The 20,202-nt window shown below is 45.2% G+C and overlaps 1 protein-coding gene across 5 annotated transcripts in view; it reads left to right on the plus strand.

The window, feature by feature from the left end:
* The first annotated feature begins 228 nt into the window (after window positions 1-228).
* ATP6V0A1 (ATPase H+ transporting V0 subunit a1) overlaps window positions 229-20,202 on the plus strand; it is a 47,309-nt gene continuing 27,335 nt past the window's right edge. For 2 of the 5 annotated variants that reach the window (XM_028519486.2, XM_036033920.1), the window contains exons 1-8: window positions 230-352; window positions 2,232-2,393; window positions 10,414-10,492; window positions 11,659-11,756; window positions 12,316-12,444; window positions 18,001-18,104; window positions 18,439-18,565; window positions 19,183-19,265. In XM_028519486.2, coding sequence (XP_028375287.1) covers window positions 2,277-2,393; window positions 10,414-10,492; window positions 11,659-11,756; window positions 12,316-12,444; window positions 18,001-18,104; window positions 18,439-18,565; window positions 19,183-19,265 — 737 coding nt within the window. In that variant the 5' untranslated portion in view covers window positions 230-352; window positions 2,232-2,276. Of the gene's footprint in view, window positions 353-2,231; window positions 2,394-10,413; window positions 10,493-11,658; window positions 11,757-12,315; window positions 12,445-18,000; window positions 18,105-18,438; window positions 18,566-19,182; window positions 19,266-20,202 lie in introns of all 5 variants that reach the window. The other 3 variants (XM_028519488.2, XM_028519489.2, XM_028519485.2) reach the window with 2 other exon arrangements.

Below are 20,202 nucleotides of genomic sequence, written 5' to 3' on the forward strand. Positions count from 1 at the left end.
AAAGAGAGCAGACAGCCTCCCCTGGAGGATAAGTGTTAGAGGAAAGAGACTCGGAAGGGTTCGGGCACCCAGGCCCTCGGGTACCTGCACCGCCGGCCCCACCCTTCCATCCACCCGGGCCCGGATCCCCCGCAGGACGGACAAGATGGCGTAAACCCATCGCGGCCGCTGACGGAGGCCGCACCCTATTGGCCGACTTCAATGAGGTTATCTTAGGGGCGGAGTCCGGCGGCGGCGCGGGGGCGGGGCCTTGCTGACGCATTCACGTCCAGGCGCTGCAGCCCAGAGCTGGGGAGACTGCGGGCTGGGTCTACAGCGACTGCCTTGGTAGTGGCCCCGCTGGCGGCTGGAGGTGAGCGGGGGCTGTAGGTAGAGCGCGGCAGGAAACGGCCTCCGAGGGGCACAGGAAATCCTTCTGGCAGCCCCCTCGCTTGTCAAAGGAATTGGCAGGGATCTTAGGTCTCTGAAAGGAGATGTGGGTTCAGCCCTCTTTGGACACCCCTCTTTGGATACCCCTCTTGTGGACAGAAGAATTGGAGATTCTCTCCCCTATAGTGGCCGTGATCCCTTCCCCCATTTAAGGGGTATGCGGAGGAACTGAAGGTTATTGGGATGTCCGAAGAATGGGGGGGGGGGGCTTCTTAAAGGTGGTCCCAACTTGAGGATTTTCCCCTTTTGGTCCCTACTTAAGGAGGTAGGTGTGCCTGGGCTCACCGGGTAGACAGGAAATGAAGCAGGTGAATCTAAATACCTGGTTAGGTGGGGAGGATTGGGTGACAGGTCGTGCGCGAGGACGCGTTATTTGGATTCATCTCGTGCAGAATTACTGTTTTTTCTTACTTCGTTTGGTGACAGCCCCCCCCCCCACCCCCATTCCCCTAATCGCTTTGGCCTGTGGTTTTCTGTTTGGCTCCAGTCGGAGAGATGTTTAAGGGAGACTCGTAATCGTTAAAAAAACAGGAGGGAGGCAACTCATTGTGGGCTGTCATTATTGGTAGCCTCTGAACTATGCTGATCAGGCGTAATTTGGTGTGTTTAGAGACTGTGAAATCTATCCCATCATTGAGGGGCGATGTGTGTTGGGGACCGGTAACAGCTGATTTGGATGATTCAGGTATAAACAGTCATGAAGTCAAGCTACATAATCTCTTGCTTATATCAGAGTGTGTTGTTCTGTTGCCTTGAACATCAAATGCACAAAGGCTTTGTCATTCAAATTTCTCAAAATGTCTCCCAGCCTTCCCTAAGAGTAATTCTCCCTTTGATGCCAGCTTCACCTATCATTATGGATGCGCTCATGATACTAAAAATACTGTACGTTTTGCTGAGTTTAGAGGGTACGGTCTGTGCCTCACAATAGCTGATGGAGAATAAAAATAATTGCAGTTTCAGGACCACTGATAGCGCAAATTGTCTTTCTTACCTGGCAGCGATCCGACGGCCCTAAAATGAAACCTTTATTGGTTCATGTATGAGAATCTTGAACAGATGGGACAGTGTAATTAATCTTGAAGGTGGGGATAAGAGACAGAAAGCTTTAGTGGTCGAAAGCTTATTCTCGGTGGCTTGATAAAACTGCTTTGTCATTACCAGTGTATTCCTGTTATGCTTGACTTGAAATTGAGCATAATATGCAAGCTGTTCCTTTTTATTTATTTTTCTAAGATAATAATTATGTATTTAGATCCTTTAGAGAGGAAATGGTGCCTTCTGGGGAATTTGGAAGGTTAAACTCTTCGAGGTAGCCATAGCTTTAGGGTAATGCTGGGACTTGGGCTGTTAGGAATGGACATGGACAGAGGAGGGTAGAACGTGAGCGATTCTGTTTCTGACGCAAGGGGAAGACCATGCAGAGCAGTGTGAATGTCACTGCCTCATAACACTGTGTCCCGGGTATTCAAAAGCTGTTTGGGATTCCCAGTTCCTGTTTTTAATCTGGATACATTCTTATGTATTGAGAGGTCCCAAAATATTGTCATTTGATCCTGATCTTGACTGCAAAGGAAGTGGCTTTTCATCAGGCCCTCTGTGGAAGAGGATTCAGTAACAGCCTCAGCAATTTCTCCTTTCCATCGTTCTAAGCAGGATGTTAAAACAGTGGCGAAAGACCTGTCAGCATAAGCAGGAATCCATGACATGCAAAGCGGAAGAGACTTCCTGGGCTGTTGTTTGCTCTTAGCCCTCTGAGTACTTTCCAAGGTCATGTAATTTTTTCTTTTTTTTTCCCTCAGGTTGGACAGAAAGCCAGGTCCTCAGTTGATGTACTGTCTGGCACTATGGGGGAACTTTTCCGGAGTGAGGAGATGACGCTGGCGCAGCTTTTTCTGCAGTCAGAAGCGGCTTATTGTTGCGTCAGTGAACTAGGAGAACTCGGGAAGGTTCAGTTTCGTGATGTAAGTGGTTGTGGGTTGCTCCTGGATTACCACGGACCCGTATTTTTCTTGTTATGTCCAGTCGCCTTATGATGAATGTTTTGCTTTTTATGTGCAAAAAAAATAACATTATAGCACATCTTACTATTGTACAGTTTATTTTAATTGTTGTTCAAGTACAGTTTTCTGCCTTTTACTCCCATCCCAGCCCACCCGCCCCCCAGCCCTCTCCACCTCCCTCCCATTTCCACCGCCTGCCCTCTTGTTTTTGGTACAGTTTTTTGAGTTGTCTTTCTGGAGCTGAGAATGTCGTGTGCCAATCCTTTTATGTTTTTACTATTTCCCTCTTTGAGAATAATCCTAAGCATTCTCGAGGTAATTGCTTGGGATGCAGGGGGAGGACACCCAACTGACCTGTTCAAGGCTTGCACTTTATGTTGGGGGTCCTTAACACCCATAGCAAGATACTGAGATTTCTTCATAGCTCTTCCATACACCATGACGTATTTATTGCAAGATCTGAAACGCCCAGTTACAGATGTACAGTACAGAAGTAAACATATACTGAACCCCTGTTATTCTGAAGTGTTATGCTGGGAAGTTGGAGAAGACCTCATAAGAAATGGCCAGTCTGAGCGTATAAGAAAGTACGCCCTGTGGGGCTTACAGTCTGGTAGATGCTGCTGAAAGGAGGGGGCGGGAAACAGTTCTCCACTAGGACCACCTCAAAGCTCATGTACCTCCCACTGACAGCATACGTTATAGTCGTGATTATCCATTCATCCAAGTGAGGAGTTGATTCAAGTCTCCCTCCCCTATGATCTAAGTACCACGAAGACAGAGACATTCAATATCTTATCCTTAGTGCCCACGTAGAAGACACTCAATCGGTATTTGCTGGAATGAATGGATGGGCGAAAGAGGCGTGGTCAAGGGGGAAGGGTGTTCGGGAACAACCATAAAGGACACATGGGCAAAACCCAGAGGGGGTGGAATCAGGGGAGGGAGGTGGGGCTGGCTGGGGCGGGAGGGAGCATTGGGGAGGAAAGACAGACAACGGTACTTGAACAACAATCACATTCAGAAAAAAAGAGAGAAAGAAAGAGGAGTGGTCAGCAAAGTGGGAGATTCGCGGATGGTGGCTTCCTGAAGCTGGCAGGCTTTCAGGAAGTTCTCGGTCTGAGCCGGAACTGCACAAAGAGGATCCAGTGACAGAGTCTCATTCCTCTTTGTCCTTGAACCTTTTTATACCATCTCTTTCAGAGATCCCTTTTGACCTGGTCCCTTCTCTTACCTTTCTGAGACCTTCTCGATTTCTTCCACCAGCCCCTCTTTCTCCTCCTCCACTCCTGCCCTTGGGGTCAGTGTTCCCTAAGCTCTCTCCTCCACACCCGCATCTTCATTGATCTTTGTTTTTTTATGGGGGCGGGGGGGGGGGGGGGAGGCAGGTGATCTCATCTGTTCTCAAATCTTCCATCTGTATTCAGTGAGTCCCAAATCTATATTTCTGGCCCCGACCTCCCATGTACCTTCTCTGAATTTATACTCTCTAGGACTGTGGTCGTCCCTGCTTTTCAAGCTAGCACATCCAAATCCCAGCACCTTACCTTTTCACCAACCGTTTCTCCCTCCTGACTTCCCGAGGTTGAGAATATCGGGCGCTGATATCCTCCCAGTTTTCTAGACTTGAAACCCAAATCAAATCTAAATCGTTCTTAACTTGCAGTCCTTCATCTGATCCCATAGTGCCTCCCTTTCTAACACCCTTTTGGTCCACTCAGCTATTCTTAACTTTTATGATGTATTTCAATCGTACAAAAAATTACAGGGAGTAATATAATGAGTAACTATATTTGTACTATGTACTTAAGAGATAAGCATTCCAGATATAATTGAAGGCCCCTGCCATGCATTCCTCCCCCCTCCTCCCCAGAGGTAACTTTCTACAGTGACTTTTGCTTTTATCATTCCCATATGCTTGTATTTTTTTACTTTTACTATGTATGTATCATTAAATAATATATAGTGTAACTTTGTATATATCCTTCAGCGGTTGCTTTTTAAACTTAACATTTGTGAGGTTTGACCATGTTGGTACTTGCAGCTAGTTCTTTTATTTAAATTGCTATTTAGTTCTTGTAAGAATATACAATTTATCATTATTCCCTTCTGACGAACCGTTTAGATTGATTGCAATTCTTTGCTATTACAATGTTGCAATGAAAGTTCTTGTCTATGTCTCCTGGTGAAACCATCTTCGCTAGTTCCTCCAGGACAGTGGTTCTGAAACATTTTGGTCTAAAGACTTCTTTAAACTCATAAAATTAAAAAAAAAAAAAAATGAGCCCTGGCTGGTGTGGCTCAGTGGATTGAGCACCTGCCTGTGAACCAAAGGGTTGTTGGTTCGATTCCCAGTCAAGGCACATGCCTGGGTTGTAGGCCAGGTCCCACAGTGGGGGGTGTACTAGAGGCAACCACACATTGATGTTTCTCTCCCTCTCTTTCTCCCTCCCTTCTCCTTTCTTTAAAAATAAATAAATAAAATCTTTTAATTAAAAAAAAAGAGAGATAGAGAGACCCCTAAAGGGTATTTATGTGAGTTATAGCTATTCATAGTTACTGAATTAGAAATTAAAACTGAGAAATGTTTAAAATATTTATTAAATCATTTAAAAATTATAACAAAAACTCACTCCATGTTATCATAACATATTTGTAAAAAATAGCTATATTTTTAAAAAACAGTGAGAAGAGTGGTATTGCTTCTACATTTTTGAAAGTCTCTTCGTGTCTGAATTAACAGAAGAAAGCTGGAGTCTCACTGGCTTCTGCAGTCAGTCTGCTGTGGAGACACCACATGACTCTGGAATTCTCCGCCGGACACTCATGAGACCATGAGAATGAAAAGGGCACATGAGGTCTTAGGGTGGCTGTGAAAATGGTGTGAAGCACAGCGACCTGCCGCCCCTCCGGGGATATAACCAGGACGGGCATTGCTGCGTGCACTGTGCGTCTCTGGCTGTTAAGTGTCGGCACTTCACGGCGCGTGCGTCTCTCCACGCTCCCCCGGTGGCACTCCGCCACTGTGTCAGCACCTCTGTGCTCAGACTTAAAGAAGTTTACCCACCCAGTGGGTGGTAAGTGGTGTCTTGCTGTCTCATTTTGCATCTTCTAGATTAGCACATTTGATATCTTTTTATCTGTGTATTGGACATCATAGGTTTCATTTTCCGTGAGTGTCTGTCCATATCCTCTGCCTGTTTGCTGTGGAGTTTGCTTGTCTTTTGCTTGTTAACTTACAGGATTTGTAAAAGTTCTTCACACCTTGTGGAAGCGAACCTTTTTCTCACCTTTGCTGATAAGTGCTAGGCCGTCGCTTGTCTTTTTTTCCCTTTGTTTATAGTATATTTTGTCATACATAAAGTTTCATTTTCTTTTTTTGCACATTGGTACTTTTCTTCCTAGACATTTCATTTTGAAAAGTTTCCAGCCTGACTGCTCTTACGGAGATTCACCGGTTGTTGACACTTTGTCACATTGGATACAATCTTTTTTACTGCGCCGTTACAGAGCAAGCTGTTTCTTCCTTTCAAATCCTTACCCTGTTCTTTCTTTCCCCTCATTTCACCGTACACATCGTGGCCTTCAGGAACCAGCTGAAGAGCAGCACACTCGTGCTGGTCAGGATTGTGTTTAGCTGAGTGTAACCAAAAACCCGAACAACGGGTGTATCTTCTCTTGTAACATGGTGCCCAGCCCCACAGTCAGCAGTGTCCTAAGGTCAGTTCTGTCTCTCTGTCTGTCTGACCATCCTCGGACAGTTGGCTTTCGTACTTCAGATAACCTCCACTGCTCCAGGTGGTTCACCGAAGGAAGTGCAAGGAGGAAGGGGAGGTACCTGTATCGGGAGAAAAAAACTTTCCCAGAAATCCTCTTTCGTTTTTTTTAAGATTTTATTTATTTATTTTTAGAGAGGGAAGGGAGGGAGAAAGAGAGAGAGAGAGAGAGAGAAACATCAATGTGCGGTTGCTGGGGGCTGTGGCCTGCAACCCAGGTATGTGCCCTGACTGGGAATCAAACCTGCGATGCTTTGGTTCGCAGCCTGCACTCAATCCACTGAGCTACGCCAGACAGGGCTGCAAAGAGTCTTTTGTGACTACTGCCTTCACCAGCATAATGTTTTCAAGGTTCATCCGTGTTATAACATGTATTTGTACTTTTCTGTCTTTTTGCACCGTTTTTTAAATACAAAAATATGCAACATATTAAAATGGTTGGTTTCAATATAAGAAGTACTTGGTATCTCCTATCTTCTCGGCAAAAGATACTACACTGGGTGCAGAGAGACAATCGAGAAGACACGTTTCCTTCACTCAACTTGTTCAAAATCTCTTATGTTCCCTCCTCTATTCCTGCTCTTTGGCATGCTCTGTCCTACTCATCAGCTCCTTACTGCCCGACGCAAGCAGAATGACAATGAGCCTTTCTTTCCGTAGATGTCATGTTGAGCATTTTGCATTTTTATGCAGGCATCTCTCAAGACAGCCCTGCAAAGCAGAGCCTGCTTTTGCTCAGTGGAGCCCGCCGCTCTCCTTGTGCAGACAGATTAGGAACGTGTGGCGGAGACAGAAACCGCCACCACCGGGACACAGAGATTAGCACCCGGGATTATCCGATTCCACTGCCCCTGTTCTTTCTTTTTTTTTTTTTAAGATTTTATTTATTTATTTTTAGGGAAGGAAGGGAGGGGGAGAGAGAGGGAGAGAGAGAGAGAGAGAGAGAGAAACATCAATGTGCGGTTGCTGGGGGTTATGGCCTGCAACCCAGGAATGTACCCTAGCTGGGAATCGAACCTAGGACACTTTGGTTCCCAGCCCGCGCTCAATCCACTGAGCTAGCCCCTGTTCTTTCTAATCGAGATACACCAAAAGTGTCACCCTCCTGCAGTGTACAGTTCAGTGGTTTTTAGTGTATTTACACGGTTGTGCAACTGTCATCACTATCCAGTTGCAGAACATTTCATCAGCCCCCAAAGAAGCCCTGTACCCGTTAGCAGTCACCCCTCTTCCTCCTAGCCCTTGGCAACCACTTAATCTACCTTTTCTGTGGATGATTTTCTCACTCTGGACATTATACTGGGTGGGGCAAAAGGAGGCTTACAGTTGTGAGTACGAGAAACAGAGTTTATTCTTGCATTACTTTTTATTATTGTATTGTGTGCTATACAGATAGCTGTAAACCTAGTTGGCCCCACCCTGTGTATAAATGGAACCCTGCAGTATGTAGTCTTGTGACCGCCGTCTTTTACTGAGCATGATGTTTTCAGGGCTCATTGGTGTTACAGTGCGTGTTAGTGTGTCCTTCCCTGTCGTCTCTCAGTACCCTTGGTGTGTGTGTACCGCCTGTTTTGGTTCATGCAGCAGCTGATGAACGTGCTTGGGGCGTTTCCATTCTTTTGGCTGCTGTGGGTAATGCTGCTGTAAATATTTGTGTGCAAGTATTTGTTTGGGTACCTGTGTTCACTTCTCTGGGATATACGAGTATACGTAGGAGTAGAATTGCTGGATCATGTGGTAATCCTGTGGTTTGACTTTTTGAGGAACCCCCAGACGGCTTTCCACAGCAACCACGCCGTTTTACATTCTCACCAGCAATGCCTGAGGGCTCCAGTCTCTGCTCATCCTCACGAGCACTTGTTATTTTCCATTAAAGAAAAGGTACACGTGATCTCCATTTCTGTGGTTCTGCTCCTGTTCTAGCTGTTTGCTTAGTTTGTTTTTGGTTTTGCTGTAGGTGCGGTTGTTAATAATTGTCAGTTTGCTGTCATTTTACTATACGTGCTTTTTTTAATCTTCTTTTTCTTAGATAAGTCCCTTTAACATTTCATATACTAAGGGCTTGGTGATGATGTACCAAGCAACAGGGGAGTGGGAGGAGGAGAGAGGGGGAAAAGTACAGAGAATAAGTAGCATAGATGGTAGGGAGAAAACAGACAGGGGGAGGGCAAGAATAGTATGGGAAATGTAGAAGCTAAAGAACTTATGACACATGGACATGAACTAAAGGGGGGAAATGTGGGTGGGAGGGGGTGTGCAGGGTGGAGGGGAATGAAGGGGGGAAATGGGACAACTGTAATAGCATAATCAATGAAATAAAGAAATATCACTTTTAAGAACAAAAAAAGAATATTATAGTCCTGAAAAAAAAAGAAAAGAAAATTACAACCACCTCAGTGGGTATGAAATGGTGTCTCACTGTGGTTCTGATTTGCATTTTCCTTACGGCTAACGATGGGGAGCATTTTTTCATATGCTCATCATTTGTAGAGTTTTTTTTTTTAAACATAACGTCATGCTTGCAAGCCCAGGATAAACTTAACTGGTCATGAGGTGTATTTCAAAAATGAATTTAGGTTTCATTTTTCTAATATTTTATTAAGATTTTAAAATTATTTACAAGCGGTACCAGCCTATAAAGAGCCCTTCTCAAACAGTTCTTATCTTAGTTTGGTACCAGGGTTACACGGGCCAATCTCAGGTATTAGTTGAGGAATGTTCCTTCATTTTTCTAAGATTCGGGCGTCTCTGGTCTATGAATGATTAATGGAACCTATCTTTAAACCTTGCAGGCCTGGTGTTTTCAGATTATAGGTTCATTCTGTCTTTTTTTTTTTTAGTTAGTTTTAGTAGTTATATTTTTCTAGAAAATAGCTTATTTATGATGTAAATTTTCTGAGACATTATTGGCGTAAAGCGGGTTTTAGTATTCTATTTTTAAAATCTTCTCTATGTGCCGTTGCCTTTTTTTATTGGTATAGTTATTTCTGCCTTCTCTCACTCTTACAAACATTTTGGCCATTTTGTCTTTTCAGATGACCAGCTGTTAAAATAATAATAAAATAAAATATTAAGAAAAAATAACCAGCTTTTGACCTGGGGCATCTTCTCTGGGGCTTTGTTCTCTGGGACTTTCCCTCACTTCTGCCTTTTTTTGGTTGTTTTCGACTTCCTGTTACATCTTGAATTTGAACATTTAGTACATTAATTTTTAGTCTTTTCTGTTATATGAAATTAAGGCTATAATTTTCCCTACTACTTTAGCTGCATCCTACAAAGTCTGGTCTTAAGCATCTTCATTATCATTTCATAAATTATTTAAGTTGCTTCATATATATCTGTTATTAAGTACTAATTTCTTCTTACTGTCATGAAGTTCTTTTATAGGGAATTATTACAATCACTCACAAATGAATCCTGAAACACACATGACCTATAATTTTGTGATGGAAGCATTGTTCTAATGAATATTAAGGACAAGTGTTGACAGAAACGGTTCTTTCTGCCCTGATGGTTGTGGCTCAGTTGGTCAGGCATTGTTCCACAAAGTGATAAGTCAGTCAGTTCGATTCCCCGTCAGGGCAACTGCCCGGGTTGCACGTTCGGTCCCTGGTCAGGACGCACGTGGGAGGCAACCAACTGACGTTTCTCTCTCACATTGATGTTTATGTTTCACTTTCTCTCTCCCCCACCCCACTTCCTCTCTCAAATCAATAAACATACCCTTGGGTGAAGATTAAGATAATAATTTTTTTAGAAGTGAACATTACTTGTGATGTGTGAATGAGTGAACCAGCTTGCCCCTTAGAAGGTGACAAACCTGGAACAGAAGAACAAGAGAAGCGTGCCTGCCGTTTCTTCCCGATTGGGAAGAAGGAGAGACAGGGAACCAGGCAGCTTCTAGTATATCGGTGGTCCAGAGCTTCGGTGGTGTGTTGAGGAGGGGACTCCCTGAGACTTTGGGCCTGGGATGAGTGTTCTGCGCTGTCTCTGATTTGCCTGCATTCCAATGTGTAGCAGCAGCAGCAGCAGCGAGGAAGGGGTTTTTGTCTTCCGTTGGTGCACTGGCTCCAAGGTGGATCAGTGTGTTGCGTCATACATTGGTGACACCAAAGTCGGCTCTCACTTCGCAGGATGTGTTGCTTGTGAAACAGAGGAAATAGGTGCACTGTTTGAATGTCTGGTGCTGTGTTCTTATTTTGCAGTTAAATCCAGATGTGAATGTCTTCCAGCGCAAATTCGTGAATGAAGTGAGAAGATGCGAAGAAATGGATCGGAAGCTTCGTACGTGCACTTTGGCCCTGTAATGAGTCCTCTGTCTTAATCAAGAAAGGAAATCGTGTAGGGGAAAAAGAGAGGAGGGAGAATCTTGTGGTTCTGATGTTAAGATGAATTTCTAGTATCCGATAGAGTTTGTGGTGTTTGGGGTGGGTAGTACTTAATGGAAACCTTGTTTGAGGTAACAAGGCTGTAAGCAGAAAATACTGTTGTTTTGTTTTGTTTTGTTTTGTTGTGGGAAGGGTTTTAGAGTAGAATTGCATTATAACATTCTGAGAAATGGAACCCAGACTACCATCAATTTTGGATGTCAGCCTAGCTGCTTTTTAATCTGAGCTATTTATGTATAAGGGAAGAAACGAACAGTTATTAAGGTCCGATTGAGAGTTAGGGTGTTCGTGTACCTTATTTCATTCATTTCCCACAACATTCCCTCAAGATGGGTGTTGACTTCATGTCATAAATGAGGAAACCAAAAATGAGAGAGGTTAAGTGACTTGGACCAGTAACGTAAGTGGTCATGATGGAATCAGTATTTGAATCCAGGTTGTCTCACCTGGCTCTAAAACCCAAGATCTTGCTCTTATACTCTGCCAGCTCCCCTTAGCTAATAGGTAAATTTGCTCCCCATCCTAAAAAAAAAAATGTCAGTAGTTGCCAACATTTTTCTCATGTTTTGGGGTCTTATTCTGCCTCTTGCTTTTTGTTTGTTGTGTTTCAACAGACAGACAACTCTTTTTCCAATGTAATGCAACCCTTTCGCCTAGAGTTGTCTGCTAGTGTGTCAGTGTTCAAACATGCTATTGAATCGGCTCTTCCGTAGTTCTGCTTTGCCAGCAGTACCTGTGGCCAGAACCATCGTACTCTGGGGTAGCAGTCACACGGGGTGCAGAGCTGAAGCAGGTGTGGGCCAGTTTGAAGATCAGAAGAGGAAAGAAGGCGGTGGTGGGATGATAGCCCTATTTGGAGTAGCCGTGCGTTAGAGGATGTGGGGTAGGAGAAAGAGGAATGTAGAGGAAAAAAAGGACTTACATGTTCTGCTTCTTTTATGTAAAAGTATCTTTCTTAGGATGAAGTTCTTTTTTAGCCATGTTTGGCATCTTCTTATTTCCTCAAATACTAGCAATTCCAGGCACGTGCTATACATGAATGTTTTGATTCTGTCATTTTAGGATTTGTCGAGAAAGAGATAAGGAAAGCTAATATTCCAATTATGGACACTGGCGAAAATCCAGAGGTGCCCTTCCCCCGGGACATGATTGACTTAGAGGTAAACATTCTGGAGAAGCTGGATAACTTTGTTGCTGCCGAAATGTAGAAACTGCTGAGTGGGTGGAGAGCAGAGTCATTCTCGCTGTCCTTGTCAGCATTGCCTATCGATTGCAAATTTCTTGTGGATGATGGGATTAAAATGAAGCCTCTTTCTTATGGCATGGAACAGTCTGTGGAACAGTATCACGTGCCACTGAATAAATGTTTATTGGCTTATTGAAGCCTTATTGAATTAATATCAGTTTACCTAGTAATTTATTAATCTCATAGGCTAAATAAATGAATAGCCAATAGATTTCAATATCTATTTTATCCATCTGAAGCCCCCTGAGACATGCAACCAAATGTATGATAGAACGTATAACCAAAGATGATTTTAAACAAAATTTTTCATAATGAAAACTGCCCTGGGGGAAAAAAAACCTATTTGCAGGGTAGATATAAGATTGCCATCAGGGTGGCAAAACCTCTGTTGGACAGATGAATTCATATCTTCCAGAGCAAAAGCACTGCGCTTAGCATGAGTTACTAGTCTGATTCCCTTTCGTGTTTTGCAGGCTAATTTTGAGAAGATTGAAAATGAACTGAAGGAAATCAACACAAACCAGGAAGCTCTGAAGAGAAACTTCCTGGAACTGACTGAATTAAAATTTATCCTTCGCAAAACCCAGCAGTTTTTTGATGAGGTCAGACTATTGTTTATTTCAGGGTTTGAGCAGCCGATACTACACCTGCATAAGTGGGCCATATTTTTATTCCAATGATTATTTTAATTTGCTAGTTTGAAAGCAGTGCCATTTTCATGCCCTGTTTCAGTTGAAGGAATATCAGATTATGTTCCATTCTTCATGCAGTACACAGCCAGACATAGTTTCGTATATTTTTTCATTTTTTTTTTTGTAATTTTTCATCTCCAGATGGGGGAAGGAATCCTAAGGTAGTTGTGTAAACATAGTTAGTTGAAATTTTTACATTATATATTAAGGTAAGTAAATGTTTAAGGTTAAAATTGAAGCGACAAGAAACATTTGATTATATGTGATATGATAACAAAAGTTGGATCCCCAAACCTTTTGTCATCAGATTTTAATTTTATTCTCTACGTTTGCCCATCAGTCTTTGAGCACACTTTTAACTACTTTAGGCAGCACACGTAACACTTTAATTTGTACGTGTTTTTTTTTAATACTGTGTGGAAATATTGGTAGGATGCTTGTTTAGCATTCCTGGATTTTCACATAAACTCAACTGCATTGCCGTGCAGGGGAAACGTTACTAAATCCCCAGATTAGATGTGCAGGCGACTAAGTGGCCAGATGACAGGCTTCCTTCTTCTAATTAAACCTGGGAAGGAGTCTTGGCTTTCAGCCTGGGAGTGCTTTTTCTGATGGCTCAAAATATGGGTGATTCTCTTTTTCACGGGTGACTTTGCCACCCGACTAGCACCATCAGACACTTCAGAGATGGTTCTAGTCGCCGTTCACTGTGCCTTCCCATAAAGTTCTTTATTTCCTTTGCTCAAAAAAAAAAAATGTACGTGTGTGGCAAAACGTTTCAAAAACAGAGGGGCCGTTTTAGTGAGCAACTGCTGTGTTCTCAGTTCTACTTTCAGCTTCTGTCTTTGGGGGAAAGGACAAGTCCCTGTGGTTCTTAGACGAGAGCAGAATTTCTCCAGCCAGCAGCATCAGCATGCAGATTCTCAACACACCCCTGCCCCCACCTGGCTCCGCCCCCCAGACTTCTGTCAGGGGCTCTGAGGGCGGGGCTCAGTAGTCTGCTTCACCAGCTGGTCCCAGGGCAGGCTAGTTTGAGAACCAGGGTGCTAGAGAAATCCAAAAATGTGACACATTCCTCAATAACTGAGGATTTCACTTCGAGAAGCTACGCTGATTAAAAAGATCTGCTGGGGCAAGGGAAGGGGGAAAGTTCTCATGAATTGAATTGCCTGGTCCTTCCAAGAATCAGAATCTGGCAATGTTTATTCAGAGAAGCTGGGTGTGAATATTCAGCCTGCTCCCTGAGTTGAGAACTCTGAGACTGACGGTAACTCCTTGGTAGCTCCTCTCCGCAGTCCCCAGTTACCTCCCACTGGAGGGTGTGGGACACTGTGATGCACTCTTTACAGGTCTTTCAGGTCTTTTGCAACAGGCATGGCCAATGGGCCGCGGGGCTTTAATTGAACGAGTAATCTGGAGTTTCAGGGTGCTCACTGCCTGCCTTGTATTCATCCTCATTAATTCACTGAGGACTGGAGGAACACCTCCTCTCTGTGAGGCATGAGATGAGTAAGCCGTGGTGCCCGTGCCCAGGGCATGCTATCACTTAGTCACATCAGGAAACATCCAGACTCCAGGTGCTCGCAGATAGCAGCCCGTCTAAATGTGTTCCAGCTGCAGCCCCGGACGCAGTGTGAACCTGGCCTCGCGATCAAAGCCCGGCTATTTTTAGCGTCATTGGGGGCTTCATTCTCCCCCCTCCTCTTTTTTCCTTTTGATACAGTCTTTGTTTACTGCTGAGATGTTGCTGCAAAGTATGAAAAGGTCTTTCATAACCTCCCGAGTTTACGGAATGAACTAGGCTTCCTAGTCTAGGTCATCCCACAAGAAATTCTGAATAGAGATGGACAGATGGACTCCCTTAAGAGAAATAGTTATTTAAACTTTATAATTTTTTTAAAAAATAGTAAAAATAAAATAAGAGGAACCACTTGGAAAGACGATACAAGATGTTAAAATCCTAAGTTAGGGTTCAGGCACTTCTCTGTGATTGACACACCCCCACGGGAAAAGCCCACCCTGAGAAGCCCAGCTCTGAGTCTTCTCGACCTTCACGCCCAGTCCACGGCGGGTTGTTTTTCCCTCCTGTTTAAGCAAAATATTCAAACACACACACACGCACACGCACACACTCCTGGAAGTGCTTTGGAACACGAGGTCTTGGCTGGGAGAGGTTCTTTGGCCACTTTGGTCATCAGCCCCTCTCGTTCCCAGCATCCTCAGCACAGCCCAGAGAGTCTGGCAGGAACCACTCTGCGTCTTCTCTCCAAGTGCCTTGCCTGCTCTTGCCACTGGCTTGCAGCCTCAGCCCGGTCCCTCCCAGGAGCCATTGCCCTGCTGTTACTAAACAGCATCCTCAGAGGTCGCTGCCACGACAGACCGGACCTCACAGAGTCACTGGCGTGTGCACGTGTGAATGCACGCTTTAAATAACACACAAGATAAGGAAACATGAGACCCGCAAGTCTTGAAAACATAGGTTTTTCCATGCGATTTTCTTCCACGCCTGAAATGAGAAGATTTGCAAATGGCCTAAAACGCTACCGATTTCAAAGCCTTCTTTCTGGTGAATATGATTAATAATATATAATAATGAGTTAGCAGAAAATGACTAAATCAGAGAATGATTCTTTCCATCTTTCGGTAAAAGGGTTACTTATGATTGGTGAGGGGTGCAGAAGGGGAAAGGTCAACACATTGAATATTCTCATGATTTAAGATGATTACGAATCCGACTTCGCCATTTCTTATCCATAGCATTTAAAATGACTTGTTTAATGATTATCCTTTTCTCAGTCTTCTTGCTTATGAAGACCTGTAAGAGCTGGAGAGATTTCTCTGCACCTTTTACCATAAGCACCATAGCATATGAGAGCGTAAAGAAGACTGGAAAAGTAATGGTTAATGGCATGCAGATCCCTCCTTCCTTTCCTTCTGAGTTTTCCATTCATCCGCTTTCCTTACTTTTCTTTTCCATCTGCCACCTTTCCATCTGGGGTGTGGGCGAATACCGTAGGCGACAAAGCGTAATTTCTTTCTTAGTGTTAGATGGGAATAGAAGCGTTTGCTCTTGGTAACTCACGTAGCTTGAATGGAACTGTTGCTTATCCGTAAGAGTAGAGCTAGGATGGCCGAAGCTGTGCTACTTCCCTTTCCAAGGCCTGGTTCCAGCGTTCTGATTGGACAGGGGGGCTAAACCAGGGGGCAGAGCAAGTGACTCAGAGGAACACTGGCAGTGCTACTGGAGAACCCGGATTAGGATTTAGATACTCGAAGACATGGTTTTAGAGATCGCTTTGAAGCCCTTCAGTTACTGGTTCTGGTCATCCTATTTTCTCATCAGGCACGAGTACTTTAATTTTTTTTTTTTTATCCTCATCTGAGGACGTTTTTTCATCGCTTTAAAGGACAGAGATAGGGAGAGAGAAACATCAGTTGGTTGCCTCCTGTAGGCGCCCAGACTGGGGATCGAACCCACAACCTAGGCATGTCCCCTGACCAGGAATCTAACCCGCATCCTTTCGGTTATGGGATGACGCTCCAACCAACTGAGCCACGCTGGCCAGGGCAGGCACGATTATTTTATTTAAAATTTTTTAACTTTCCCATCTAAGATGGAGGATTCTTAGGTATGAAGTAGTGAAATTATGAATTAGAACATTATTGCAAGTTTCTAACCAAAGGAGTCCCAGAGAGCATCGTTGGTCCCCTTTAGAGCACGTGTCTGCTCTGAGCCTGATCTCCAGGGCCGATTTAGACCAGGTCTCGGGGGCCCCACGGGGGAGGAGGCAGGAGTCCTGCCAGGACCAGTTCCTTTCACTGGCTCGTGCCCCGGGGAATCCCCAGAGCAAGTGGAAATGTGGTGATCATCGGGATCCTCAAGATAAATTGTGTGTGGCTTATCGTCATCGGATTTGACTTTTGGTAGAAACCAGAAGGGCCCCCCTGGACTTCCGTTTGGCAGCAGGCAGTAACCTGTGCTCTGGTTGCCTGTCCCAAGCTTTTCCAAATCGCGTGACAGCATTTCCCTGCCCTTCCGCTCTCTGGCAGGCTCAGGGTGGCCCTTCCCTTTTTTTCTTTTTGGATCAAAGTGGATCCTGCTTTTAGAATTTACTTCCTAAAACAATTGCTTTCACTTTTTCAGGCTTTCAGACTTGTATTTGAGGTTCCCATGAGGTGGTTTTGGTTCATGGGTTGACAGAAGTCAAATTGTGAAATTCAGAATGAAAGTGACGGAGAAAAATTTTCCCGATTTTTTTTTTTTGCATTAATTTTGCTCTTGACAAAGAAGATCGTTCTGGCTTCCTTTTGGCCCTCGGTCAGACAAGAAGTGCATGGTTATTGAAGCTGGGGAGATCAGGCAGTGGGGGCGTTGACTGGCCTTTATTTTGTTAGGGTAGCTGCCCCTTCCTCGCAGGAGTCGAAAGTGGCAGGGTGTGCTCCAGAGGGAGGTTAGGAAATACAGACCTAGCACATCTGAGAAGGTCCCTCTGCTCCTTCATTACATTGTATAAACTGTCATGGTGGAAATCATTTTAAGTCCAAACAATTAAACTAGCCCGCCCACTCTGTCGGCTTAATAGCTGTTACTCTCTTCGCTTCACTTGATTCAGACTGCTGGATTAAGCTATGTTCTCAAGAATCCTTAAACTGTAAAGCTTACACGGACTTTTTACTATTCCCAGATTCCTGCTCAGAAGCTAGGACATTCAGACACGTTTGCACTTTTTCTCCCCTTTATGGAGGCAGCGGAGGCCCGGGCCTGTCTAGCTGTGGTACTTCTTACTCTTTTGGAGAAAGACCTGCTCTTTAAACCCCACGGTTGGGAGCATTTGAAACAGCGGCCGTGCTGCAAGTTCTTGTATTTTACGTTTTTAAGAGCACAGAAAATCTAGCCACCTGGAGATATCTCTCCTGCCTCTCTTCAGATCACACACACTGTGACAACGCTCTGCTTTCCTCCCCGGAAAGAGAGCCTGCGTCGCTCACATTCTCGCGCAGGGAGAGTTCTAGTTTGCAGCTGCCTGGAAACGTGGCGTTGAGGGCCTGTGCCGAGCCGTCCTGTGTTTGCTCAAAAGGAAGAAACACTCCGGCTTCTACCCCCACGAAAAGGTATTTCCTGGCACTCTCACGGCTCACTCAGGGAAATACAAGAGGAAAAATGGCTTCCACCAAGTGAGATTTATACATGTCACCATCATCTCATGTTGTTTTCTTTTTAATTTTTTTTTTTTTTATTTCTTAAGCCATCTCCCCAGTGGCATTACTGGGTCAGTTATGCTTTCTTTCCCTCCTGTTTCTTTCCTTGCTTTCCTTTCCGTGTTCTCCCTGTGTTCCTTGTGTGGGTACGTCTTCTCTTTCGGTGGTTTGTTTTTCATCTTTATTTTCTGAACTCATCTCCTGGTTCCTCGTTCCCTGCATGCCACTAACTATTTTCATTAGATATTAATTGATTTGTGAATTCAGGCTGAATTGCATCATCAGCAGATGGCGGATCCAGACCTGTTGGAAGAGTCCTCATCCCTGCTGGAGCCAAGTGAGATGGGCAGAGTCACGCCTTTAAGGCTCGGGTAGGTACCACTTCAGCCCTCCGTACGCACTCCGTGGGGCCGTGCCGGTTTTCGCTTTCCGAATGAGCAAGAGGCTGGCCTTCTCTTGCCCCCAGATGCACGCTCCCCTGAGCCTGTGGAGAGGTGTTTCCAAGTCAGTTTGGACTAGGTTCCCGAGTTGTGTTTTGGCAACTCTCTTCCAGGCCCAGGAATAAAACTTGACTGGGTCCTTTCGACCTAACAGCGCATAGCCTCGTGATTGTCCTTGTCCCTCCCCTCGTTTTCCCTCTTTGTCGCAAAGCCTTGCACCCCCGGGTGCGGAACAGACTGCCCCATCTGGCTCTTCTTCCCGCAGCTTCGTGGCCGGTGTGATTAACCGGGAGCGCATCCCTACCTTCGAGCGCATGCTCTGGCGGGTGTGCCGGGGGAACGTGTTCCTGCGGCAGGCCGAGATCGAGAACCCCCTGGAGGACCCCGTGACTGTAAGACGAGGGAGCTGTGTCTGGTGCAGTAGTAGGTCTTGCAGAGGGGGCTCAGCGCTGGAGCCCAGCATGGCGCCGCCGGCCTCTGACCTCCCACCCACCACAGAGCCCTGGTGTTTGCCCCTGCCTAGAGGGGCCCTTCCGTTCCTCTTAGCTGCCGTGACAGGCTCGTTTTAAAGCTGTGCCTCTGTATTATTTTGATTGCAAATAGGTTTTTCCAGTTATTTTAGCCTTTAGTCGTATGTGATTGCTGTTACTTACCTGGCTCCAAACTGGGCATTTCGAAGCTCGGGGGACAGACGGGACTGGCCCTTCTCTTCCCTCTGTACTCACGGCACTCCGGCAATGTAAGGTTTAAAGTGGGGTTGCCAAGTAGGGCTGCCTTGTGCTAAGAGGGGAATCATCCCAGAGTCTGTGTCAAGCTCCTGGTCGAGATCAAGAAGAAACACAGAAAGTGTTTCGTGACTTAGCAATCGTACGGGAGCTGAAGAGCCGGGTGCGGGACTGCACGTACTCACGGGGTCACAGCCGGTCCTGCACCACTGAGGCAGGGAGTTACGTAAGACATTTTCTTCCCGAGCGGAAGGCTGAACTCGCGGTTTTGGTTCGGGGCCTAGGGCGACTACGTGCACAAGTCGGTGTTCATCATCTTCTTCCAAGGCGACCAGCTGAAAAACAGAGTCAAGAAAATCTGCGAAGGGTAAGAGAAACGGGCCCCGGCCAAGGGTGCGGCTGAGGGCGCAGCCGGGCCGCCCAGCTCTCTTTAGCCTTAGAACAACGAACGGTGGCACACACACCCTCTTGGTTTGCCTTGACCTGGTGAACATACCTACTAATGATGTCAAGGCTATTTTACACAATTCGGAATGGCCCAAGTTCATTTTTCGGGGGGGGTGAATTTTTAAAAAATTTTATTTTAATCATTGTTCAAATACAGTTTTCTGTCCTTTACTCCCATTCCAGCCCACCTACCCATCCCTCCCTACCTCCCTCCCATTCCCACCCCCCCTACTTTTTGTCCATGTGTCCTTTATATTTGTTCCTATAAACCCCTCCCATTCTCCCTGGGATTCCCTCCCCTCTCCCCTCTCCTCTCCCCTCTGGTCACTGTCCTCTATTTCAGTGTCTTTGTTTTTTTTTTTAATTTTTATTTATTTATTTTAGACAGGGAAGGGCGGGGGAGGGGAGAGAGATCAATGTGCAGTTGTTGGGGGCCGTGGCCTGCAACCCAGGCATGTGCCCTGACTGGGAATTGAACCTGCAATGCCTGGTTCGCAGCCCGCGCTCAATCCACTGAGCTACGCCAGCCAGGGCTCAGTGTCTGTTTTTAAAGTGCCATCACAGCCACCGTTACTTGTCTTGAAAGGAAGTAACTTGGATGCCTGATCTATAGAGGCGCTGTTGATCCGGCACGAGGGGTCTGCCGACCCAGTGGCGTGTCCCAGGCACTGTGTGTGTCCTTACGCCTTTCTGAAATTCCACCCCGAGGAATCTGTCTTTCGTGCCATTAAAAAGAAATAATTTATATTACTGGTTTTTGCTTTATTCATCTAAGGGAACTGGATAGCTACAGAGAATGTCAGGGTAGTTCCAATGGTATTATTCCGTTTGTAGGCCACTCCCCAGAAACCATTGCT

This window comes from Phyllostomus discolor, chromosome 8, assembly GCF_004126475.2.
Source record: "Phyllostomus discolor isolate MPI-MPIP mPhyDis1 chromosome 8, mPhyDis1.pri.v3, whole genome shotgun sequence".
In the NCBI taxonomy this organism is placed as follows: domain Eukaryota; kingdom Metazoa; phylum Chordata; class Mammalia; order Chiroptera; family Phyllostomidae; genus Phyllostomus; species Phyllostomus discolor.